Source organism: Lepidothrix coronata, unplaced genomic scaffold (assembly GCF_001604755.1).
Source record: "Lepidothrix coronata isolate B3197 unplaced genomic scaffold, Lepidothrix_coronata-1.0 Scaffold270, whole genome shotgun sequence".
NCBI classification, from domain to species: domain Eukaryota; kingdom Metazoa; phylum Chordata; class Aves; order Passeriformes; family Pipridae; genus Lepidothrix; species Lepidothrix coronata.
In genome coordinates, this window is record NW_016690450.1 from 732,122 (window position 1) to 759,653 (window position 27,532).

Here is a 27,532-nt window from a genome sequence, read left to right on the forward strand (position 1 = left end):
GGATTTACATACTGTTTAGTCTTCCAGTGCTTTTCTTCAGGAAAAGTATGGCTATTTATTAACTCTAAACATACTAAAATCAAACAGATCTCTCACAGACACTCAGACAAATCCTTTCAGGACTCTGGAAGGAAAGCATCTGTATTTTATTGACATTAGCATCAGAATCAAACCACTAGTTTTACTGTAATGATAAATGAAAGAGAAATAATTTCTAACTTCACTTTCACATTCTGTGGTGCTTTACTTTCAGTGCCAGTTTCTATGAATCAAAACATACAGCATTTCCATTCTTGCATAAAAACCCACAAATAAACTCCAGAATAATAAAAATATCTCTACAAAACATGCATGTATACTGAAATACACAGAGAATAAGTACACATTCCACATAAACTGGTTTTACTAGATTTACACAGTCTTCTATTTGGACACCTTCTAACACTGTCTTGTTCCTGCTGCTGTACAAACTCAAATGCTTTTTCTTAGTGATTGCAGCCCATGTCAACGAGGCACTTTTGTAAATTCTGTATTGGAAAAAGTGCACCCTGTTGAAAAATAATTCGCAACTCAGTTTAAATAAAAACAAACAACAAACAAACTAGACTTTTAAGTTGTTTAAATTGAAAAAAAAATATTTATTATGGAAACAGGGTAAACCAATTAAAACAATGATGACTAGCTCATCTGAGAACCTGCACAATTCACTCACAACCCAAGACATAACACAAGTAGACACTTCTGTGATTATACCTTAATAGTTTTGATACAAGAGAAGCAGGGCTTTGATCTGTTTCCCCTCTTAGCTGGGATCTTTCCCATGAGTTTTTAACCATCCAAACACTGAGCTTTTACTGTTCTTCCCATCTGCCCAAAACTTTCCCATCCTTTCCTCCTTCCAAGTAGCATGAATTTAATTTCTTAGGATTTAGAAATTTTCTACTGTCTTTGTCCCTTATGTTCAAGGTTTTGTGTGTTAATTATTCTGCATGGAGATGCCAATCTGAATTTAGCTTGAAAACACTTCAGGGCTTATATATTCTTTTAATTGCTTCATAACCGGAACATATGTCTCACCACCCTGCACGTCAATAGTTGCAACATCGTTTTCTCTGGCTTTTACCAATGCAATTGTACCTCTTTCATATCTGTCCAGACTCCTGCTGCAAGGACCTTTTTCCCAACGCTTTGTGTTGAACATGGCAACTCCCTCTGTGTATCCCTTAATCAGAGAAGTTTTCCTCCTGAAGTTACTTTGTTTCAAGACCCTTGGTAAACTACCTCACCCCATCTTCCCCAGCATGTTTTCATCAGTATTAAAAGTTTGCTCCAGATCAATCCAGCATGCCAGTCTAATACCTCCCAATGCCTCTGCAAAGCCATCTTCCTGATGCAGTGTTATTTAAGAGTACTGGTTCCTAGGAAATTAGCAGATCACCACAGAAGCTTGCTGCCACTCCATGACTACTTACCTCAGTGAGCCCTCCTCCTACATAGCCATTTCCAGATGATGAGCTCCTAGCTTCTTCTGCTTCTAGAAATTTTTATTAGTCCCTCCAGGCACAGCCTTGCATTTTTTAATACTGAATTTCATTCCATTGCCATTACTTCGGTACTAAAAGCTCACTGAGGCTTTTTGGTTGGTTTTTCTTTTTTATTTTCTTTTGCATGATATCCAGGTCCTTCTCCAAATTGCCAGTGTCTCCAAACCGTGCATCACCAGCAGTACTTTTTATATGTGCATTGCCATCATTAATGAAAACACTAATCAAAATCAGGACTATGCTGAACATTGTGTAGCCCCACAAGCAGCCTCCTCCAATTTGGCACTCTCCCTTTCAACACCACCCAGTTCTCTCTCCTCCAGAAACTTCATTTTTAAGCATGTTGAATGAAACATAGCTGTCCTATTCCCTAGGACAGACTCCTCCACATTAGCTGTAGTTGTTGAGCAGTCTGCAGCTGTCAGCAACTTTTACTGAGTGGGAATTTGTCAGTGAATAACAGTGCATGACAAAGTTTACCCTTATTTACTGATTCACTCTCAGCCCTGCCTGAAATTTCTCTTGGCTGACAGAGTGGAATAAGCAACTTTTTGGAAAGTTTTAAAGAGGACAAGTGTTTTAACTACAATGGAGATAAGTAGTATTAATACTACTAGAATATTTGAGCAATGTTTCAGATCTCTTCTGACTCTCAGCAGCTTTATGAGAGGAATTTTACTTTTGTGCTCCACAGACCTAAGAAGCCCCCTGTGTCACTGCATGCCATTTTGCTCCAGTTACGCTTGTTATTAGGCAGTATCATTATGTACAATTTTCAATGTTCCTAAAAGAGATTTCAAGAATTTCACAGGAAAAAATGGATGGTTTGTTTACTTGATTAATGCCGTGATCTGTGATTACAAATCTGTCTACTGTTGCTTTCACAGGAAATTATTTCAAGAACTTCACTTCTGGGTGTTGCTTAACATCCAGTACTGACTCCACTATAAACTCATACACATGATTTATCTGGTGGCCAGCATGTGTGGGAGGAAAGATCTAGGAGCCTGACAAGAGTCTTCACTCCCTCTAACTTTCAGGCCATCAGATGTAGAAATCTAGACCATTACACTCTCAAGCCTGTTTATAAATCCTCAGCCAATGCAAACAATTAATATTGAGTTAAGTGAGTGCAAAATGAAAGTGATTAGGCACATCTTTAAAAAAAAAATTATATGCGCGTATTTTACTAGCTTTAAATGTTAAACCAGCTGATTACATCATAGCAACACAGTAAAAATTACGCCAAGGTAACCTAGGAAACTGTTTTTACTAAATAACAACCGAGTCCCTTCACTTAATTTCAATTCACACAGAAAGCAAGTTTAGCTGAATCTCTCTCTTCACAGCAATCTCATACCATTTGTTCAGACTAGCTGGGATGCTCTTGCCATTTTTTCGTGGGGCAAAGCTCTCTGGAGACTGCAGCAAGGCTTTCTCAGATGAGGGGCCCTTGTCTGTTGGATGTGCTATTCTTGGTGGCTTGCCAACAGACCCAAATTTGGCAAGGTTCAGAGCACAAGCTACAGTCTGTTTGCTTGATTATCATGAATGTTATTATTTTTATTGGTCAGTTAATATGTTTTCACATTCCTGTGTTTTTATTTCACTTTGATTGTCCATGTTGGCTATTTTGTGTCTTCAGTCTAAAGATGGGCTGAACATAAAGATAGGCAGCCCTCACAATCACCACCTAACTTGTACCCAGGACAGCTCTTAAGATTTTGGCGGTCAAGTCATAAAATCTCTTTTCAGTTGCACCTCATTCCTTAGTTGGTCAGCATTTCCACAGTGTTCAAACAAAATGATGTTAAATACTTGCAAATGCTGTTAAAAGAAATTGAAGCTGCAGGTACCTAAAAGCAGCTTCTGGGATTTAGTCAATTGGGAGTCAATTAGGCAAACAAAAAGCAAAACCAGAATTAATTCTAGGTTGTGACTGGTGGGATTTCACCTGCCTCACTGCTGTGCTCATAATACGCATTTATATCACAAATGCACACCTAGATAACAGATATTATCATACAGAAAGTATTATGCATATATAATAAATGTGACTATGTAAAAAGATAAAGCTGACTTAAAAGAATATTGCAGGATGAATGACATGAAAATTTATGTTGACAGTTGTATCATCATTTTCATTCTAGCTCCCTTTTTCAGATACTTTTAAAAACTTCCAAAACTTTCCCTTTTTAGGCTGAAATACTGCAAGCCTGGTCTTTGCCAGATAATGAATATTTTTAAAAATATTTCCTTAAACTATTTTGTCTGTCATTTATAAGGACAGCAAAAAGTGTAAAAAGTTGTACAGTCAGAAACCCTGGGAACTAAGTTGAACTTCGTCAAGAAAACAGTGCACTAAAAAAATTCTTTAGAGGGCATTGATAAAAATTAGATTTTATTTGGTAAAGCCCTTGAAAGTTTTGTTTTGTTTAGGCCAGTTAGTTTTTCCCAAGTTTTTTTGCTAAGCTTTAAATTATGTACCTAAGAAAAACAACTCTATTTTTCATTTCAGCTAACCTGGCTTCTATAAAAAATTTATAGAAAGAAAGTGGTCTGTAAAATGCAGAGTGCTAGTGAATTTAGAAACAACTATAGATGAGAGACAGACTGATATACTGTGTGGAAAACAGCTCAGCTCCTTCACAAGAAATGTTTTATATAAGAACTTTCTGTTTTGTCTTCTTCACACATATATTTGATCTAATCTGTTGGCTCTCCTGGTCTACAATACCAATTTTATTCTTCCTGTTCTCACTTAGCCTACTCTAGGCTACATTTGTGACCTCCCTATTCCTTCTACTCCCTTCCACCACATCACTTCCCTTGCAGTAAGGCCCCTTGAAGTCTCATTCTTCTTTTTCCTGAGCAAAATCTCCCAACTCAGTAGACCAAGCCACCGCTCTGCTTTTTTCAAATCCCACCCAACTCATGTCCTTTATTATTGCCTATCTGCATTGAGCTAATAGGCAGCAAAAACAGCACAAGGAAGCACCTGAGTTAACTTCTCTGCCTAAACATATTCCCATTGAGCTAAGCTATCTTTCCTGCACACGAATCTACTCTGGCTCATAGTCTTACCTCTCACTCAATAGTCTTGCAAACCAAATTATCTCATTTGGAAACAGTTAGGCCCACTGTACCTTTAGAAACTGCTTTAAAAAAGCCCCTTATTTTCATTATGGTAACATTGTAGGCAGCAGGCAGAAAATGGACTGAAGTGTCATAGAATGGATGTAAATTGAATAAAATAATATGCATCCTTTTTTCATCAGAATAGTTTTAATGACTGAGAAATTCATACGTTTTACAGTCTAAACTGTTGCTAAAAATGTTTTTCAAACATTTACCACAAGGTGCCAGCAGTTCTTTAATGCTTTTTTATTTTCAATTCCTGCTATACACAGTCAAAGCAGGGGTACAATGAGGCAAAGACTTCAGATAGGGAAGTCATTAGAGGTATTAATGCCAGGATCAGAGACCACTCATAGAAAACAAGACATATACTAGTACTAGTACATATCCTAGTATCTTTAAAAGAAAAAAAAAATATGAGGGCCAGGTTTAGTAATCTGTACAGAGGTACAAAGCATGCTAGTTTGTCGTTGTTTGGGATTTATCTGTACTTTTAAAACCAGACCAACTGTAATAGTCAAGTCTATAGTGAGGATACTCAGCTACCAATGACTATTTTGCCTAGCTCTTATCCCCTTCAAAAGTCAGAGAGAGGGAGTAAATACCTCATACAATATAGCAGCATCCACTCTCTTCAGATTATAACTCCTCCTAATATTGGCAGACTTGTACAGTACTGCTGTAAGCTACCTACTGGAAGAGGGAAGTGTCTTACCTAGAATGAGAAAATTAGATGTGTTAATGCAAAGCAGCCTACCATTTGTAAATTTATTAGTAATAAAATATCAATAAGGACTTACTGCAGTCAAGTGGAATTGTATTCCAGTTAATGTTAGCAGCACAGTGTTTATCCTAGTACTCACTTCTATTAAACAACCATCTTGCTGAAAATTTACCGGTATTTAAGTATCAAATCCAGACTTTCAACAGAGAAAACAGAACAGTTCAGAACTGAAACAGTTAAGCCTCTTAAGAAAGGCTGCCTTCCTAGTCTGATTTATTACATTTTCAATGACACAGCTATACATGAATGGCTATTATAAAAATTACCTGAAAGTATACATACATGTTATATACACTCCATTAAGTCTTAATATTTTATACATATGCAGCTCTTTCCACTCAAAAAGGCTCACAAAGCAATTTACAAACAATATATGCAGAACTAACTTGAGACATATAATGCAATATGGTCTCCCTTCATAGAGATACATGACTAAATATCCCCAATGAGTAATATGGCTAGCAGCCATAACAGCCTCAGGCTGTGATCTGCTTTGCTCTCATAAGCTAAACAGGGTTGGTCCTGGCCAAATGCATTTGGGAGCCCTCCAAGGAAATCCCAGGGTGCTTCAGGAAGCAGAGCTGGTGATTCAGTAGGTGGCACACTTCCCCTGGAGTCAGCTCTGAACCAACTACTCCAACGGAAACCTTGGTTGGTGCAACACAATTAACCAAATGGGATTTCAGGCTGGATCCCTCAGCTGAGACCGGTCATTTGTCACACTGTCATGATTTATTAGTGATGCTATGGATTCTGCAATTAAAAACAAAGGCATTGTTGCTGCTGAGAAATCCTCTCTGCAGAGTTTCTTTAGTTTGGAGAAGCTGAAAGAATTTATTTCTAGCTTTTTCAGTTGCAAACATTGTTTCAAACGAGAACCATCTGTAAGTGTTGCTGGGCTTCTTGGTCCTCACCAATAGCAAGTGAATTTTTTATTTCCTAGCCACATTTTTAAACATAGGAGTAAGAATCCTTTCCTTTGCTTCAGTATGTCACATCTGAAGTACCACATCCAGTTTTAGAGATTGTTCCTAGCTAAAGGGGGGTCAGGCAAAGGAGAAGCCTTTGGACAGCTAGAGGAAGTCTAGAAGAGGACTAAGGACAGACTGAGCAAGCTGGTTAGTCTATGGAAGACAAGACAGAGGATGGACATAATGAATTTTCAAATACACAAGAGGCTGCTAATGATAGAAAAAAAGAAACAATATCTTTCTCTGTATCTATATTAAGTAGAACCAAGAATAAAAGAAACTTTTACTTTTGCTTCAGAGAGGGTTTGGGTTAGCCTGAAAGAAAACCTTGTCTCAAAGTGAGTACAGTTAAACACAGCAATAGGATGTGTGCTCTGCATTTCTGGAGGTTGTCAAAAACACATTAGAGATATTTCTGTCAGAAATGATGTAGATGTTACTTAATCCTACTTTGGGCAGAGCATTGGAAGAACACTTGAAGTCCCCTCCAGCCATATAGCTCAATGATTCCATAATTTTTATGAAAGCAAAAGATTTATAGCTTTGGCATTACAGATTTCTTTCTATTTATATTAATTTTAAAATAATAATTCCACCCCATCAAAAAGAAAAGCCCAAAACACATCATGATTTCAGGGGTATGACAGCAAAAATTACCCATTCTTAAGATTTTTTAGCAAAATGGGTCATGTGATCTTGCTCTTTTGGGTATTTTTGCAATTTTTTTACATAGACATAACCTGAGTTTCTCATTTTCTTTCCTCAAAAAGTCACAGAGAAGAGCTGAGTTTCACATCTAAGTCAATAAACAATGAAGAATGTACTAATGTTTGGGGAAGTGTCAGATCATTTTTTATTTAAAGAAGAAAAGGGGGAAGGTAGGGAAAATGAGAAGAGGGAAGACATTCCTTGAAACTTAAGTATGATCTCAAGAAACACACCATCTTTTCCTGGAGGTTTCCTCATCACTTGGGTACATGTTAAGATGCTGAGTTCAGGGCAGTTTGGATCTCCACTCTGAAGATACAAAAAGCTGCTAAAGTCCAGCTTAAAGTATCTTGAAACTACCATTTCTTTCTCTGTTGATGGTTTTTGTTCTCTTTTGAACAAAGACAAGAAAGTAAAAAGTTACTTAGTAACTTGGATGATCTGGGGGAAAATGGTTTTGCCAAGTTACTTTGTAGGGAAGGCCATGTGAGGCCATAAGAAGGAGACAAAGAGGCAGCACATAAATACAATAAGAAGAAAGGTTTAACATGGCCTGAGCAGTATGGCCATGTGGCCCTGAGAAAAAACATGCTCTTGGGTCAGGATTCAGAGTGCAGTGGCCTGGGGCTGCAGAGGGGAAGACATCCGTGGTTCTTTGATTGCTCCCCATGCTCATGAGAAAAGGACCTAATGTCCTTCAATAAATACATACACTTCAAAATATTCCTGATCCTTCAAGTCCTTTTCTAGTTCAGAACTACAATACAGCCCCTCTGGTTTTGCTTGGCAACTCACGTTAAAGCAGAAAAAAAACCACTGAATGTCAGTAAATTAATTTTTTTGTTAAACCTTAAAATGAGTTTTTCCTACGATTTAGGAAAACAGATAATGCAGATAGGACAACATGTATGTGCTAATTCCCTTTGTTAGTTTGTGGCACATAATCCATTCTGTTAGAAAAATAGCCTCACAAGAGGAGGCATAGTTTATTTTTCAGTGAATGGCTCTTAACTGAGATTTACAGTTTAGACAGATTACAAGCTTTACTTTCTCCACAGATTGAAACAAAGAATGGAGTCCTTCTAAACAAAATATTCAAACAATTCAAAAGTCTAAAGAAAGGAAAGTCTCTCTTCTTGGCTAGACAGTTTTGATACCTTAATGACTGTAACATTTTAACTGCTGTGGGAAAACTGACATTAAAAAAATACTCAGGCCAGAAACATGGTCTGTGTACAACATCTTTGAGCTCTCATATTTTATTAGCAATTTGGATTCATTACTGTTTTAAGGAGGAAGGAAGGGAGGTAGATGTTCCTGAGAGCTGTTTCTCTAAATGTATTAACCAGAGATTTCCAAGCATGATTTAATATAACACAGCTCAATCCTCAAAAACTGGCTAACGGGTGAGATGTCACCATTTATCCCTTCATTGAAATTCATGCTCTAACATAAGAGGTCAAAGCAGGTATTTGAGTGATCTTCCTTATGAAAATGAGGTAACCTTCTTTCATCCCAAAGCCTACTCTGATTTTTCTCCCCCTTCCCTTCCAGCCCAATGCTAGGCAGCAGCTCATGGGTACCACACTGTCACCTTCCTTTTGAATTATAATGCTCTGAAAGAGCACTGTAGTATTTAATAGCCTGAGATCACAAGCTCTCCTGACACAATACTTAACCAGGTTCTGTCTTTCTTTCAGTGTGCTCATTATTTGCACATGGTCTATGACATCCAGGGAGAATATGTTATCATACAAGTCCTCTCTTCTCCGGCTGTTTGCTCTTTCATTGTATTTATCTCCCTTACATGGCAGGTTCTCTACTATGCTGTCAATTTATTTTGTCAAAAAACCAAAACCAACCAACCAAACAAAAAAAAACCCCAACCACCCCAAACAAACAAAGAAACAAAAAACAACTGAAAAAAAAAAACAACTCCAAAAAACCTCCAAAACCAACAAGAGCATAACACAGATTTGAGAGGCAGGCCCTATTCACTAACCTTTAAGGAATCCTAAGGTGCCCTTTAGAATCTAAAACAAACACTGAAGTCTGAAAATGGCATGCTCTGAAACTCAACAGCCACCTCCTGATTATCCCGTTAGAAATCTCTCAAAGTCTGTGTTCAGACTTCATCAGCCTCAACTCGTCAGACCTCAGGGTGGAGAAATGGACATGATGAGTGTTCAGAAATATTGCACAGAGAGACACTGAGAGAACGCCTTGTGGTAAGAGAGTTTTAGGGAGTAGTTCTGCTTAATTACAGCCATATTGAAGCTGTGCTTTTGGGAGGGATATAAATAAGGTAGTTAAGAAGCTGAGACACCAAATGCATGTCTTTTGCCCTTGTAGACTCTGAGATCCCAATTTTGTTACACTTAAAAGGGTTTGTTTTATTTTTAACACCTAGATTTCTCCCCCAGCTTCCTCCCTCATTAGGATAGGACTAAACATCAAAATGTTATTTTATTATTTAAATATATTATAAATTCCTTTTTTTTCCTTAGAAGGAAGGCCAGCAATTATTCTTTTAAGTAAGAGAGACAGCTAACACAGAAAAATACTCTCCTTTTAATATCCTCTTGTGCTAATCAAAGAGCCCTTCAGGGAGGACCACAGCTCTGGATTAAGCTGCATTGGTGATGCCCTGAGCAGGACAGTCCTTAAACACCAAACAGGCTTAGGAGGTAGTCCACATCCTCTCAGGAGAGGAACATGCTCTCAGTGCAGCAACTCATGTATCAGTCAACAAACTCACTTATTTTTCAGAATGTAAATATCAGCTCCTGTCTCGATGATAGTTCAGGTTGTTGCATTCAGCTTCTTTCAGAATTATTTTCAGTAGAACTGTATACTTACATTTCTAATGATGCTAGATGCTTAAATACCTGAAATCGTGATCTCTTTATACCAGGATGAAGTTCTGCGACTAATGCAGTCAATAAACCAGGTCTTCCTACATTTATCCACATCATCCTTTTGTATATGCATGCCCACACTCCCTCCAACAAGTATGTTTTGGTAGTTGAGAAATGTTTGCTCCTTTGGCTTCAACAACTATCTCCAAATTAGGCAACGTATGTAAGATCAGACATATGGACTGTTATTTTAAATCTTCCACTTCAGCTTCAAATCAGTTGGAAAAAGTGCTTCACAGCAGCCTTCCCCATGAACTGCCTTCATGCACCTGACTAGCATCTGCTTCAGTACCCTACAGAGCAAAGAAACTGATGACTTCAAAAGGACATCCAATTTGGAGCCCCTCACAGAAGCCTCTCTCACTGCTATCAGCCCAGCAGAATGGCTTTACAAAGTCTTTTTCCCCCCCTTCAATACTAAAATGTTTTCTCCTTCACTAATAGCCAGAGAGGCCTTAAGTATCATGCTCAAATTGCCCTAATATCACTCTGCTCTCACCCTTTAAAATCACTGCTAGTGGTTGGCCCCTGGCAACACAACAGCATTTTAACTCAAACTTCCATGCAATAAATAGCTCAGATTTCCTTTAAAAGGAACACATACACACAACGGACTAGGGGTGCACAGAAGTTTTATGCATCTAGCAGTTTTTACATATTCCACTGTTATTCATTTAAGGCTGACCAAGTGGTCCTCAGGGGATGGCATGCACAAGCATAACATTATAAGTGTTAATAGGAAACGGATCTGAACAAAGAACCGCATTTCCCCATTATATTGTGTTTCTGCTTTAGTACATCATGTTAGTTTCCTTCACAGCTGGCTGGTTTGCTTGTTGTTTCAGGGACAACTATCATTTGCTCATAACTTTCTTTTTTTTTCAGTGTATTTTATATGTATGTATAGGCATGTGGGATTCTTGCTTTGGTTTTAACATAAATGGCTTATCTTACAATGTGTTTTGAAAAGCTCATAACATAAAATGGGCAGCAATTTGAAAATTACAACAGAAAAATATGACCTGTGTTGCCATGCCAGAGAGAAGAATAGAGTCCACTCAGCACAAAATGTGACCAGAAATATAAATCAATTAGTTGGGGTTTATATAACAAAACAATCAGAAAGGTGCAAGGCAAACTCTTGCTTTTTTTATAAACCCAAACTCACTTCAGTAATATTCTGTTGTTTATGCACCCTTGAACTAATTTCTTATCTCGCAACTTGTATGTAATTTGTCCTGCAGAATAACTTTACCCTTCTAGTGGTGGGGGGAAAAAATCCTCAAAATAAGCAGAAGAACACCAGAACATGCACTTTGGGAACTGTCTTGTAGAATGTCAGACTAAATCTTCTGAAGAGATATTTTTAAAGACACCAAAGCAGTCAGGCAAGCTTGCATGCCCCTGGTGCTCCTGTGGTTTTGAGGACAGTCACTTGTGCAAACACTGATGGAGCACACGTACGGGAATGCCACTGCCTGCTCCTTCTGTAAAGGAGGAGGGGAACCTTGCCTAAATTGCTTGCACATGTATTAAATGGCTAACACAGATGTACAAAATCAACTATATAGTGACAAATCAATGACTATGTTTCCACACTTCAATATATAATGTCTCAGTTAAAAGAAAAGAAAATAAACCAACATGTTTTTTTCTCAGCTCCAATGTTCTTGCTGGGTTTTCAAGAAATAGGTACCACCCTTTCCCACTGCACTCTGCAGTGAAGTTACACCCAGAGCATGACGTGACTGCAGTTACTTACTCCCAAACATACACCATGTCAATGCACAGCCTGGAAAAGAGAAAGGTCTTCCTTATTCTCAAAGATTGGCTAACTAACTAATACCACATTTGCAGCACCACATTTTCACAGAAGAAAGATTTATTACAGCCTCTACAAAAGTTACACCAGCAACAACTCCCAGGCTCTTCGAAGCGACAGTCTCTCAACTCTGTTTCAGCTTCTTTAATACTCTGTAAGATCCAAGGTGTATCTAAGGACTTACATGGTCCTTGCTCTTTAAGTTCTATTTCCTAAATGAGGCATGACTCCTTTCAGGATGACATCTTGTAAAAATCACTTTATGGTAAATTTCCCTTTTAAGGAAGAAGCTTAGCCACTCCTTTATTCTCATAATATGTACATCCCATCCCTTTGGGCAACAGTTCTCATCAGCAGTGTTTCCCATTCCTCTCATGTGCTTCTGAAAGAAATCCCAGCCAAATCAGTCAGACTCATGCATGCAAAGACTAGGCAAAATCATTTGTTGTGCTTTCCTAGCATAGTATCAGGAACTATACTAAGTCATCAGAAAAAGATATTAAGCTAGAAAAAAAAGCATTTTGTCCACACTGTCCACTAGACACCATAGAGTCTGTCTCTGATCTCTTCAGAACCCATGCCAATATTAATAACAGTGTGGGTAAGGGATGGTTAATAACATTTTACTAAATCTGGGGAGAGGGAGGGACCTCAAAAAACTAGAATTTTTGTACTTTCTAATTTTCAAATACAAAGTTTGCCTTCCTCAAGAACATCCTGATTTATTTCCCCAGCCCAACAGGAAACTGACACTGCAAGACTGTTGAGTGTTGAATGAGAAGTCAGATATTCTCCACTGAAATTTTTGGCTTGATTTTTTTCCTGAGCAAAATATATTTTTTAAACAGAAATAGACCCCGTGGTTACACCACTCTGCTGAGACAGCCTGGTTAATACCACAGCTCAGATCCAGCTCAGGAAACAATACTCTCTGGCATAAGTTCTCCTAAAATTTCTGTTAGCTCTTACTTGAGTAGTTATTACCTGTCATGTATGCTACTTTGGAGCATTTGTGATGCTAATAGTGATCCTATTACAGGGTTTGCAGCACCAAATTGCTGCATATTTCAATGTCAGGGGGATCTTACATTAAGCATGTGAAGCTCAGCTGCAGTTTGAAAAGTATTTAGAAACCTGAAGTATGTAATAGAAGTACATGGAAATTTGCACTCAGATCAGCCAAAATAATTTTTTTCTTTTAATATCATCACTTTGTTACACTAGCAAGTAATCTTTAGAGCTGGTGGTTTGATTATAGTGGGGATTTTTTAAGATATATTTATTTTAAAAGCTGACATGAAGCTTGCTTCATTGCTGGTAGAATGATTCTAGAGTTAACTGTGACTTTAGTGAACTACAAAATGGAGAAAAAAATGTTTTATGGACCTTTTAAAGTCCCTGTAACCTGACAGAGCAACTACTTATCTGCCTGCTACAAAAGACATTCAAGCTGAGGTGGTCACTTTCAGTAGCCCGAGACACTTAATTTTCTAAAGAATAAGTAGCCAAGGAGCAAGAGGTTAGTGGAAAGAGGTGTCAGTCAGTATTCTTCCTTTTTTCCATTACGTAGTCAGCTAAAAGACCAGGTAAAATAATTAAGGAGATGATACAGTATGCAGTGCATTGCTTAATATTCTGGCAATTAAACCTGGACTATATGAATGATGAGTTAAGCCCAGGAATATTGCCCAAGTGATTTCAGCCTATCCTTAACTGCAAACTGTACAATAATCTCACTGAAGCCACATGATCCTGAATTTACCTATAAAAACAATCTTCACAGCAGAAAATTTGAAAGACAGCGGTAAATCTGTTGGGAAAGAATACTTTGAGAAAATGAATCTTTGGCTATTTATCACCACAGTTAATTAACTTTCTTTTTTGGAGGAGTCATAAGAAAGCAAGTCAGGCACCAGCTTTTTCAGAAACCAAAAAATTCAAGAGATCAAATTCAGAGATGCTCAACTTTCTGTGTAAGTTGTACTAACTGAAGTCACTGGTGAGACTTTGAGACAGAATTGTGAAGTTTCATAATAAGATTTGGTAGCTTCACACTCTAGGCATTATAGAATCTAAATCCTTTCTGAAAGTCCTCTGAACTTCATACATTCCTCGGATTCAGCATTACAAATTCTCTAAAAGATTCTCACCTTACAGGACGTACCATGAGCTAGACTGAACATAAAATCTCATTCATACATTTTCAACAAGCCTCAATACCTGCTTTAAAAATTCTGCCCAGAACTTTGGTAACTGTTCTCAGGCACTTTGCAAAGTAGCAAGGACATTTTAGGAGAAAAACTGTAAGGAAGAAATGCAATTACAAACCCTCCATGCCATACTCAGTAAATTTTCAGATTTGAGTTTTTTAAAATTATATGTTTTTAAGGCAAAAAGACCTCAAAAAATTTATTTTAATGATTTACCTGTGTTTCTATATTGTCAGTTATCTCCAGTTTTATGATAAGCCAACAGCACCGATATCCAAACCTACTTTCCCCACAAGCATCTCTGTAGTTCCCCAAACCAGTACCTGCATTCACCTCCTTAACACATTGCCTCTATTTACCCATACACCTCAGAAAGAAGCAATACTTTCACATGATGCCCAAGGACAAACCATGCAGGTTACCTTCTTCCCAAAGCATCTCCTGTGACAATCCTCATCAGAACTATAATATACGTAAACACCACCACACATTAAGAATGTATCTTAATTATTTCCAGTGAGTTCTGTTAGTTTTGTGTCAGACACTGCTTACCTTACAGTCTCTTTAGGATAGGGGCTGTCTACATCACGTGTTTTCTACTTCACTATGCACTCATGGTATTTTAGTACATTAATATTATTTATATTTAAAATTTGCTAACCAGAACTGCCCTGCTTTAAGAGACAGTGAGCACAGCACTTGGTGCCTATTTCTGACATTCTAAGTCTACACAGAAAAGTAATGACTATTTTGTGAATATATCCATACCCTGAAGAAAAACACGGGCATACCGGAATTTAATTTGCGCTTGACTATCAGTCCCTACAGTTGATTTTCCCATACTTGTGGCTGCTAACCGTGCCCCTTTTACCTCCAGTTGCAAGACAGCTGTCAGCTTCTTCCCCAACCCCAGAACGGAGACTCGATATGGCCTTTACATTACCTCTTGTTTTAATCAGCTTGGAGCCTGAGAAACCCAGCCTAAGTCCTCCTGGGAGCACTATGAGCTGCTTGTGGGCCAGTGTGCTAGACCTCATCTAGCTGTCTATCTGATACCGTCTTCTACATTTCTGTGTGAATCAGTGCAGACGTGATCTTTTTGGTGCATGCCAGAGCCCTCCAGCACAGCTGTGAGATCTGAATGATCTTTCAGAAAGAAGATATAGAAGGACAAAACCTAAAAGATACATTAAAGATACACACGCACTAGGTGTGGAGCAAAAAGTGATCAGTGCCAGGCATTTCAAGGAGGCACATTTGAGAAGTATTTCCAAAAGTATAGAAATTAGCAGCCGCTGATATTCATGGCTGCAAAATATTCTGGTGCAGTCTTTGAAATGGGGCTTACTTTTGGACTCATAGAACATGAGATAATCAGTATAGCTCAGTACAGGGAGGAATGCAGTTGGACAACTGCCTGCAGAGAGGGAGGCAAGTCAGAAGATTGGCATCACATTCTATTATTTCACTACCAGTAACTACCAGCCCTGCTCAAGCAGCACATGACATGATCTTGTCCACATACGTTATTTTGTGCCTATTCATTAAAGAGGTGATCAGTGCAGGGTGAACAATGTCAGTAGCAGCTGATTTAAAAGCATGAGAGAGTCGTAAGCTGGGCTATTATACCTGCTCAGTAAATGGCCTGGAAATTATAGCTAGTAGTTGATCATTCTGCTCAATCACTGTTCAGTGTGCACAAACAAAGAGATTTACAAACATAATAAAGCAATAAAAACACCTCTCAGAATTTTTTAGTGAATGAGCCTGTGGCTGCACTAACAGCTATGCCAGCACATATCTAAACAGCCAGTTTAAGATGGCTGTTTGGTTCCACTATATTACACAAGAGACTGATCAGCTAGAATTTTGCAAAATTAATTATTCAAGGCAAAACTCAGAGCCTCAAATAACAACAAACTATCCCATCATCAGCATAACATGAGACAGACACACAGTCTGAAGCACACCTCCAGATGCAAAGGGTCAGATAGTAGGAGGTATGCATTAAGGCTCTATTTTAGATCATTTACATATAAATCTGGCAAACTGTATTTGAAAATTGGTGTTCCACTGATCATACGAGTCATTTATTCTGCAGGGTATGGAAAAAAGCCTAGGCTGCCAAACAGGTTTCACAGCAATGACAGGGAATCCTTATAAAGAAAAAGTTAAGTGTCAGTACACAAAACACAAACATGAACTACCTTCACTGATAGCTGAAAAGCCACGTCATAAAATGACGGTAAAGGAATACCTTAAATGTCACAAAGAACTTGTGTTTAAAACTAAATATTTCAAGGTAAAAAGCTACACTGATGCCAGACTTCTATTTCTTTGGGATTGGGGTTGATCTAAGTAGTTCTCACCGTAGTCTTGGATTGAGTCTGTTCTGTGCTGAACGTAACTCACAGAGTATGCTGAGTCAGTTTGATGCTATGCAGGTCAGCTTTTGTAAGCAACACAGACCTATCAGTAAAGAGGTTAGCATGGACAACTCACTCAACCTCTACATGGCACAGCCTATAGAGGTGACAGGAGCTCAGCTAGCCTTTTTAAAGTTACGTGAACCACAGAAAGGATGTTCCCAGCTCACAGCTAACAGTCACAGCTGGACAACAGCTGCAAATAGTAGAAAAGCAAATCTTGTAGTCATAACAATTAATATCCTAGAAAGTCTAGTTCATTAGCCCAGATCTGATGGCCAACTAATCCTAACAGTTATCAGCCTCAAGGAGATCACATCATATGAAATTGTGATTTCGTCATGTTTCATTGCTGTGCAAGATCACATTTCTGGCTTATTGGCCTCCTAGGAACTGCTCAGTGTTAACAATTCAGTCAGTAGTACTCTACCCTCTGAGTCAAAACTAGCTGAATGTCAATTGACTACAAGTCAAAACCTTGTATTGGCATTAGGAGTTTTTTGGCAGGGCTATGCAAGATTATGTTTGAAGTCCACCCCACTTAGAGTGGCAATTATCCACCACCATTTTTCATAAGACTTATGATTAGCCCTTTATTCTAAATGTTAAGTACCAGTTAAGATAATTTTTTTCTCTTCAAAGAATCCCTCTGTAGGTAAATTCAGTAGAGTATTCCCCTTCATCCCAGATTTTTAACTTGTTCATGTTGACTGGCCTACCATCTGCTGCACCATGGAGTAGTCACACAAGGCTTGCTTGATAAAATACTAAATAATTGAAAGCACTGAAAATGAAGAGTGGGGACCAAAAGACATTCTACACATCAGATGGAGTGGACAGCCAAAACTTACACATGAAACCACCCACTGCTCGATGATGTTTGAATAACAGAGTGTCAAACTGCTTTCCTGCAGTGCTTCTTTGGTATTAAGCTAAGGTTACCTTGATGCAAATGAGGGCAGAGTGCTGGGAGAAAGGAAATATACCATTCTTTTCAGTCTCATGACTCAGATCAGATCTTCAACCAACAATAAAACATCAGCTTTTACCTGTGTGGTTGGAAAAAGTAGCAGTGCTAACTACACAAAGCTGTCCTGGAATGCAAAAGGAAAAAGTCTGACATTGACAATAAAAACAAAGAGTAAAACCTAGGTAGGAACCATGCCATAATTCACCCTAAAATATATCTTTGTCAGGAGCAAAAACCTCCTCCTCCTGTAAGGAGTTCAACGCACAGCCCAACCTGTATTAACATCACATGTAGTTGGTTGGGTCAAACTCCCACCTGTTGCACGTGCACTAGCACACACAGGCTCACTAATTCCTCATTTCATTTCAAACACAGATGGAGCCCAATAGGCAGGGTTGAGGTAACTGCATACATAAATTACTTGTGCATTTGCACATACATTTATTCTGTATGCAGTCACAAACTTTTTTTGATTTTAATTCAAGCCAAAAATGAGAATTTTCTAGGAATTCAGTAAAACATCTCATCAAATAAGTTCTCTTTAAAAGAAAAATTCTTTTGTCTCCACAGCTTATTTTTTGGATTCCGAACAGCATTTGCTGGCTAAGTCACATAACTTTCTAAATAAGCCTGTTTTCTGCAGATCATAAATAATGGGAAGGGACATGATGGCTCAAAGCCTTTTAAATGCATGTGTCTGCAAGAGGAGAAGAACAAGGAAAGTTTTTTTTTCTTATGATAAATTAAATGAGTTGGAATCACAGACTAAAGCACAGTAATAAAAAAGGGATGTGCAAAGATGTCAACTAGATGCAAAACTCAAATCCTTATTCTCTTCAAACTTCGCTCTGTAACTCTATAGCTGTGATGATCTGATTAGCAGAATCTACAGTAACTGAATGAAGAAAATAGCTAAAAGTCTGCTCTGAAAAAGTAAACCAAACATTTCAGTAAAATCACTGTGAAGTAAAATAAAAGATTGTAGTCACATTCCACTTAGACTTTTTAAATGAGAAGAAGAAATGCTTTCAGATAAGCATCAAACAGGATTATAACAGATGATCAAAAATATGTCACGTGGGAGTTTAAAAGACAACTGGTAATAGGGGAAATGAGCCATATACAGATGTCTTACCTAGATAAGCAGGCATATCAATGTAGGCTCACTATAAAAACATTGAGACCAACCATATAAAAATAGAGTTAAATATTTGCATGCCTTCATTTTAGAATGCTTTGCTTCATAAATCCCATCCCAATCTGGTTTTGTCTTACTTCATTTTAACACTAAAAAGCTGGCCTTCTCCCTTCCTTTTTCTACAGATTCTGCATCTGTAGATACAGTTCATCTTTTTTGCATATTTGTCCACTGATTTACTAAGCACATACATAATTTTTATCTTTTTTTCCAACTTAGATTAGCAGTAGAAATACATTATAAAACAAATGGAGAAAAACAAACAAACCCCCAAACCAAAATCGAAGTTTCACAAGAGAAGAATGAACAATCTTGGAAAAAGAAATGAGATATATAAAATAGTCAGCAGGTTACTTTTTTTTCACTTGAAGAAAGACAATTTTTACAGGTTAAATTACCCACTGGGTGGGTTTCCTACTGTTCCCTGGATTTAGTAGAAGTACCCTCAGAAGTGAAATAAAAAAAAAATCATAAAATGAAATAGAAGTGCTGTGGTATTAGTGCAAAATGTGTTTCTTCATTCATAAACTTTTACTGCCTATATAATTTCGTGAAAAACAAAATGTCTAGTATCTTTTGTTTCCCTAATAATAAGGTAAAATAATAAATGACAAAAAATTGTTAATAGCATCTTCATACACAGAGTGCCAATTATTTCCTTTTCTCATTTCTACTGTTAAAAATTAAAAGATGAAGTTTCAATACTCGGTGCTTTCAGAACGCTGCGTGCTTCTCAGTACTGAATCAGATTTGAGGCAGATACTAAGGAGCACATTTCATTCAGGTCCAAACTTGGACAATTTCATACCAGTTTATACTCAAGGAAATATCATAACTGAAGTTAGTAAATTAAGAAAAAAAAATATCAATAGAAGAGCACAACAAGTACCACAACCTTTACCGTCCAGCTAAATATCAGTGTAAGTGAGTAATGGAAAAATTGGTGTGTCTCAAGATATTTTCTTGGCATTGGTAGAAAGATATCTATTGGAAAATAAACTTATTTAACTTGCACAGGATGTATGGCCCCTCTTTCTTGGGCTTTGTATTTAACACATGGCAGATGAGTTTTTATTGTGATAGACTATCACAGTTGGTCTTAAAAGATATCAGGGATCCAGATGCAAGACGGAAAGTGGGTCCATCTTGTGCCTGGATGAAAAAATCTTTAATTGCAAATTCTAACTTGAAAGAAAAAGTTAATTGAATGTGTTTTACTTTGTCCCCAAAGGTTAATGTTAATGGATTAATGCTTTTAAACCTATAGGCTTGGAGGTTCTCTGGGCATCTTCAGGAAGGTAAGTGTGATGTCTTATAGCCACTATACCTCCTGCAAAGACCAGCTTGGCTGACATTCTTTGATATGACTACTGACTAGATCTTCTTTATGCATGTCCTCCAAACCACTATCCTTCTTCCAACTGCTATTAGCCAAAGGCTAATTAGCCCTGCTAAAAAAAAAACACTGCTCCAGACCTGGATGGGCTATTTAAGACATCACAGGAAACAGATTTCAACATCTGACTAAAAAGGATATCAAGTAAACAGAAGGTGAATAAAAACTCCAAGAGCACATATCATTCTCAGCTTTGATTGTAAAAGCACACTGAAATCATGCCTTCTTCAAGTATTAGCAGTTAGATTTCTGCTGGCCACTTAACAAACAGGAGCCTTCACCAGGAAAAAATAGCATGTACTAACCCTCTTTTCTTTGGAAAGCATAACATAATTTCCTATCTATAGAGTCTTCAACATTCCCAGAAGAAACAAGAGAGCAGGCTTGATTCTTCCTTGCTTCAGTAAGCCAGCTATTTCAAAAGACAATAAAACAAATTCTCCAGTCTCCATTGTCTGTTTGGATGCAACAGCAGCTGGGCAGTCAGAGGAGTCTGTGGCAGGAAAGTCATCTTCCACATCCTCATTGAGCTGCTGGAGGAGATGGATTGCAAAACTACACAGAAAAAAACAAGAGTGGGGTCCTCCCAAGCAAACAATTATTTGTTGTGTCCCCATTTTGGTGCCCTGACTCCTTCCCAACAGAGTTTTCCAGCAGAAAAAATATCACTCTGACAGGCAGCAGACAGTTTCCTTACTCCTTTCAGCAGCACACAGGCTGCTTGCTCAGCCTGCACCATGACTTCCATGCTATTATCTCTACTTTCCTGTTGTTTAGGAAAACATGCAACAAATGCAAGGATAGGTCTGCACAGACTACAGCACTAATTTCCTTGAGTGAACCGACAACTGTTAACCCTGATAAGACAAGAGGTGATGGCTTTAGACTGGAGGAGAGTAGGTTTAGATTTGGTATTAGGAAGAAATTCTTTACTGTAAGGGTGGTAAGGCACTGGCCCGTCTCCAGAAGTGTTCAAGGCCAGATTGGATGGGGCTTTGAGCAACCTGGTCTAGTGAAAGGTGTCCCTGGCCCTTGGCAGGGGGGTTGGAACTAGGTGATCATTAAGGTCCCTTCCAACCCAAACCGTTCTATGATTCTGTGAACCTGAGGGAAAGCAGACAGTTTAAGAAAAAAAACATATCTGACCACCTCAAAGACCAGCTACACTCTTCAGACAACACTTCCAATAGAAGAGATGTCTGGATTTACATTGCCATTTGTGGAGCACCTTTAAGAGAGGGAACATTCCTCCTCTGGCACATATGGCACATGATGGGGCACAGCTCCTCCAGCTGCTGCCATCTCTGCATTCAAGGGGGAGATAAGGCAAGAGCATCTTGTTTGTCCCCACTTTTAAGGTAGCAATTGTGCCTGGCTTCTCAAGGACGACTGCACAAGGTCCATGAAAGCTCCTTACACCTCCCTCACCACCATGCACCCTTGTAAGGCCAGATGAAAGGTTGGCCCTTAACTGAGGATTAGCAGTGCTTAAATATAGAAGTTGAGACATGCAAACAGACTGAGTTATAACTACTGAATTCCAGTGCGAAAAGAAAGTGTCAGCTGGCAATGCTGGAGCTTTGCTGTATGGGCAAGAAAGGTGTTGAAATGTCAATCCAACTGCCATCTCCCATCATGGCATGTAGACGAACAGTCCTAGGAGCTTGGGATATACTGCAGTAAAGGGCACTACAGACTGCCATTTATAATGCTGCTGCATTACAGAATAAGAAGATGTTCAGCAATATTAGGGATGCACTAATAACCCTCCATGACAGCACACATTTAAATATTGCTGACACAGAAAAAGAAGAAAAACATCATACAGTCGCACCATAGCTGTATTTGATACCCAGAGGGTAATTGTTCATAGTTTTCACAGATACGCAGAACTGTAGGATGCCTCTAAGGCAAATAATAAGCCTAATTTTTACCGTATACTAACATAATCCCACTGGCTTCAGAGGAGTTCCACCAGGTGCACATCAATGTGTTTATTATTACTTATATTATGGTGGTGTCTACAGGTCACAAACCATGAAGACATGAAAGAAGCATTCCCAACTCCTGACCTAAAACAAGAGAGAGAACATCTGGCTCTCTGACCCTACCCTCAGGATTCAATAACCAAGAACCCAGAGATCAAACTAGGAGCGGTACCAGAAGTTAAAAATACTTAAAAAGCAAATAATCTGTTTACTCAATATGAATATTTATTTGGCTTCTTCTGAGGTTTTAGAAACAAGTGTACTGTGTCAATACATCATTTGAGATTTTCTGTATTAATTTAAAATATTCTGTGATAGTAAAGTTCACTTTAATTCAAAATGAAAATAAACATTCCCCAGGATAGCAAAAATGCATCTGGAAATTGGTATCCTGGTCTGAGTTTCACTCTTATTAAAATTGGATGAATGGGTATATGTAGAAAATAAGCACTACAAAATAGTACTCCAAGTAGTAGCAGCACAGGTAAGTTTATCAAGTAATTCTACTCTCTTTTCACTTCTTAGCAGGTAAGCTAATAAAAACCACTCATATTTAGGCTTCTGTCTTATAATTTCATGCAAAATTTCAGTTTTACCTTATTAAATATGGCAACAGACATACTTTGGTATGCTATCTGGACAACTAGAAGGGAAGTACTCTTTGATTTCACAAGCAGCTTGATCTAGTAGTCTTTGATTTCTTACAATCTGTGGAGAAGACTTAACCCTCTGGTAGTATTCTTTGAATAAAAAACAAGGCAAGCTTTCTCCTCAATTCACATTTCTGGTGTCATACTGGAGGGATGGCAGCACTAAGAATCAATGTGAGGATGAGGATGGCAGCTGAAGTACCCTCCAAGGATTATAGCTGCATTTCAGGACATGCTGTTGTTTTTTTCACCTACGTACTTGGGTTCTTGCACAGTCAAGGGGTCTTGTTGTAAGTAAGTAAGCCCATGGAAAACTCTTGCCCTGCAATTATCCATGTCTTGTGCAGCAATGCCAAACCAGAAAACAGGGAATGGCTGATCTAAACTTTGTGGTCTCAGTATGCAAGAAAAATTGGGGCCTATTATGAACAGTAGGCCTGAAGGCACTTATGCCGTAGACAAGAAAGGCAAAAAAGACAACATAAGTGGCTATTAAGCACTGAAATTTATCTGCAGAAGGAAGGATGCTTTTTTTTTACTCTACTAGTTCATATTACCTTGGGGTGAATTCACAGCAGATTTCAAGGTCGGAGTGGCCAGTATTTTAATAGATGACCTTAAAAGGTGCTATATATTTTTTAAGAAATGGCAATGGCAATCCAACAGGTGCCAATAATGTTTTCTCCTTCACTCTGAGATTTTCCAAGGATCTCACTGATCGGTTTAAATTGCCTCAGTGATATTTGTACATAGGAAGTATAACTTCATACCCAAGTCTCAGGGCTGAGCAACACACTTTCACCTCAGTTTGTCTTAGAAATATAATCACCTTCTGCTGAGGAATGGCCTCCTAAGCCTTCCTAAGCTAACTTAAGACACGACTGAATATAAAGACATGTAAATAAACCTCTCCAACAGGTACTCAAAGGAGTCCTGTGTTGACAGAGAGTCTTTCTTAAAAATGAGTGACAAAACATTTCTGAGCATCAAGGAAACGGCTGAAAGCAGCATTACAAAATTCTAAACTCTTTCTCAGACTTTACCCACCAAATTCACTAAGTCTTGTCTGAGTAGGGGTCTTCTAAGTAACCTTGTATAGTGTTTCAGTCCTGGGAAAGATGGTATGTAAATATCATTATTATGAAACTGCTCCTGCAAATCTGAACAGCTCTCAAAAAGATACGAAGGGCAGTTAGTTTGCCTCTGTGTCCAGCTAATCTCTTGGGAGAAATCCTAAGCAGTAGAAAGCACAAGAGGCCATCTCCAGCATTTTCAGCTTGAGAGCACTAAAGACATCTGATTAAAGTACCTAATTGTTCCATTAAGATATCATTATTGTCAGGTTGCTGAACAAGGTGGTTGTTTCCATAATTGTTATACCTGGGAAACTGTCAAATCAAATTATTTGTTTCAGATTCTGAAAAAGCCCTTTGTAAACCAAATAGTAAAGTAAAATTTCAGCTTGACCTATAAAAAATGAAATTAAATAAAAAACACAAGTCAGTAAATGCACGATTCTGCTGTGCCAAACTGTATGTTAGCATTAGTAACAGCTTCTCACTTTCTGGAGTTTTAATTATGACTCAGGGGACTGGGAAAAAAGAGAGGGCGGGAGAGAATGTAACCTTTAACAGCCTCACTGGTTGCCGTCCCTACCTTTACTGCTGTTGAACTAAAAATCTCCACAGGCTAAAATTCCTTACATTGCAAATAAAATAGTTTTTCCCTGTTTTTTATCAGCCTGGGTCCCACAAGGAACTGACAGCCGGTTTATGTCAATGAACAAGAGTAAGAGTTATTGTTTTCAGATATTCCATGTTCTCCCCACACACACACCACACCACACCACAATCACCACCACCCTCCCTCCCCCCCAGAAAAATGGTGAGGAACTGAAAGCAAATGTTACTAATAACAAACAGAAGGCCCCAAGGTTGGGGGTACTACTAAAGCAGCATTTGGGGGCATAACATATGGTACAAATAGGTTTGTGGAAGATGCTATTCCACTGTACTTCTTTATTGAAGTCATTCATCCATGTCACTGCCGCTAGACCTACCACTATGAATCTGAAGTGACATGACCAGACTGCCTAAACCTCCAATCTTTCTTGAAGTCAACCATCTAAGAAGGGAAAGAGTTGTGGATTTGGAGTCTGAATCTCAAGATAAAACACTTTCTCTCTGCTATGACACAGTAATTCAAAAAAGATCTGGAAGAAGATGAGGAAACTCACTTGAGCCTCATCCTGTCAGATACTTCAGCTAAGGTTCTTAGTACTTTCAAAAACCAGTTTCAAGCAAATCCGAAAAACCTAAAATATTGGAAACTCTCGTACCAGGTTCTCACATCTGGGAGCAACTTCCCCTGCCTGGTTTACTGATTTTGCACTACTGATCTTGTGATCAGTGGGCCAATCTATTTAGTTTGTGGAAGAACAAAGTAAGAGAGTTCACAGAATTTCCTGTATCTCTCAGTGTCCATCATAGTGAGATAATGTGATGATCTTCAAGTAGATACTCAGTCAATCATGGTTACATGATGCATGCAATATAGTAGGTAAGTATATGTAATATAGTATATAAGCAACTGGGAACCCTTGAAGATATGTTCAGACCTTTTGAGACACAATTTAAAAGAGATTTTTCAACTAAAAATAGTTCAAATACTGAGTTTGGAAAGTATTCTCACAGGCATGCTATGTCATTGACCAAGTCCTGTTTCCAGCAGACACTAACACAACACAGTGAAGTAGATAATAAGTCAGAAAAATTACTTGTTAGAAGAAGGACTAGAACAGACCATAGCAATATCTGAATATTTTCTTCGTGTTTACTGAAAATCCCTCATTATACCCCAGAGAACTAGTTCGAAGTTCAGCAAGAAAGGAAAAATCTCTGGTCATTTCCCTTCCGAAGTATTTTAAAAAGACAAGAGGTCTGAGCTGGTTTTGGCAGTTAATAGTCTCCCAAGAGCTTGCTCTTGAACTCTGACAAAACAACACTCTTGTCCTTTCCTCCACCCAATTTCTTTTACTTGTCCTGCAGAGTGTGGCCATCACATCTCAAGCATTACAAGCCAAATCCAAACGGGAGACATATTCTTGGTATAGATATAGAGAATCTCATGAAGGATCACTGAAATATTATTAAGATTATTACTCGGACAACACTACTACTTTGAAAGATGACCCAATTTATTCCTAAATTCCTGTCTCAGAGGACTAGGAGTTGAACAACTTGTGAAAGCTTGAGGAGCCAGAACAGAATGAAAGATGACATGATTATTGGGCACAGAGAATTTTTGGTAAAATTACTATTCATTTTCAAAGTATATAAGCTTTTATGTACCTTCAACACCTTTAGTTAAAATGCCCAGAACAAACTAAGGTTTTCACTATTTTTCTGTGCCATTCAGGCTATAGATCAAATAACAAAACATGCAGTTTTCAAAAAAGGAAAATAAGTTACATCTTATCAAAGTTTTTTAAATGTTGTAGAAAATTTCTTTATGCTCACAGCTCAGCATTCAAAAGGTAACATAAGAAAAGAAAGAGAGCTCTAGAACACTCTGTTCATCAGTACTAGTGGAAAAGTTTTCAGTTAACTTCAGATCTGCTAGTATTATTGTCCTGAAATGAAATAATTTCTTTTTTTCTGCAGTGTTATATTTTTGGATGTATTGAACAATTGTGAAAACAATTTTGCAATATCCTTCCCGCTCTGAAAAATGTGTATGTTTGTTTCCCTATTTTTTTAAAGAGACAGTATTGAACGGTGTCATTTCAAAGACAACTAGTTTTAATTGAGAACAGAAAGACACAATTGTTGGGATGACAACATTTAATATGAACAGAAAGGTTTGCATTGCTCTAATGAAGAAAAGAAAATATATTTGCACACTACAGAAGCATAAGTTAGAAGTGATAAAATTGGGTATAGGGAAAAATCCTGAAGCCCTGCCTACAAACTCCAGTAAGCTCGTGTAAGTGTGCTAGCATATCAATAGATTTGCAAAATTTCATGTTGTAGGTGAATAAAACACACACAAAAAATAAACAGACTGTATAAAAAAGGTAATATATTTCCGAGATTTAGATCTAAAAAAAATTTTCTGCTAACAAAGGTGATTTTTTTTTCCCTGCTGTCTCTACATCATTTCTGTTAGCCAGCTGAACAGTCCTGTTTATTACCATATATCTGAGAGCAGCATGTTTCAGTGTAGAGGGGAAATGTCAGTCAGTGTGTGGCATCGCGGATCAAAGCCCTGCCTCAGTACATGTACCTTCTCATCTCTTCCCATCAGGGCTTCCAATTTGAGATGGAACAGAAGGAACGTGAAGTTAGCTTCAAACAGATGTAAAATGTCTGGTGGGAGCAAGCTCCCCCCAGGAGCAGTCAGGTTGTGTGGAAGAGCATCTGTTAATTTTCATTTGAAAGTCTCTACACTGGACAATCAAAACATGGCAAAGGAAAAAATTAGTAACAGTAGTGGGAAAGATGGAGAAAAGGAAGAAAAGGATTTTGGGCATTATGGTGTGTGGTTTTTGTGCTGAACTGCCCATTTTTCCTAGTTTTGTTATAGTCAACATATAAATATTTCCATAAAAGCAAAGATATTATTCAATTTCAAAAAGGACAAATGGTTATAGCAAGTAAAAACATGCTCCAGAAGTAGTTACAAGGGTTTTTTATGTGTATCCCGAATTTAGAAAACTTTAATCTTTCTCAACTTATGTAAAATTTCGTTTACGAAACAAGGCTAAAATTCTATTTACATCAAGAATAAGCCAATGTTGCCAAAATAAGC

At 38.0% G+C, this 27,532-nt stretch overlaps 1 protein-coding gene across 3 annotated transcripts in view; it reads right to left on the bottom strand.

Annotated features, from left to right (window-relative positions):
- Positions 1 to 27,532, bottom strand: part of CREB5 (cAMP responsive element binding protein 5) — a 174,602-nt gene that overhangs the window by 109,702 nt on the left and 37,368 nt on the right. Inside the window, exon 2 of one of the 3 annotated variants that reach the window (XM_017836118.1) lies at positions 5,288 to 5,397. The exons of 1 other annotated variant lie outside the window; for it this stretch is intronic. In XM_017836118.1, coding sequence (XP_017691607.1) covers positions 5,288 to 5,307 — 20 coding nt within the window. In that variant the 5' untranslated portion in view covers positions 5,308 to 5,397. Of the gene's footprint in view, positions 1 to 5,287; positions 5,398 to 27,532 lie in introns of those variants that run through there. One more of the 3 variants, XM_017836117.1, reaches the window with a different exon arrangement.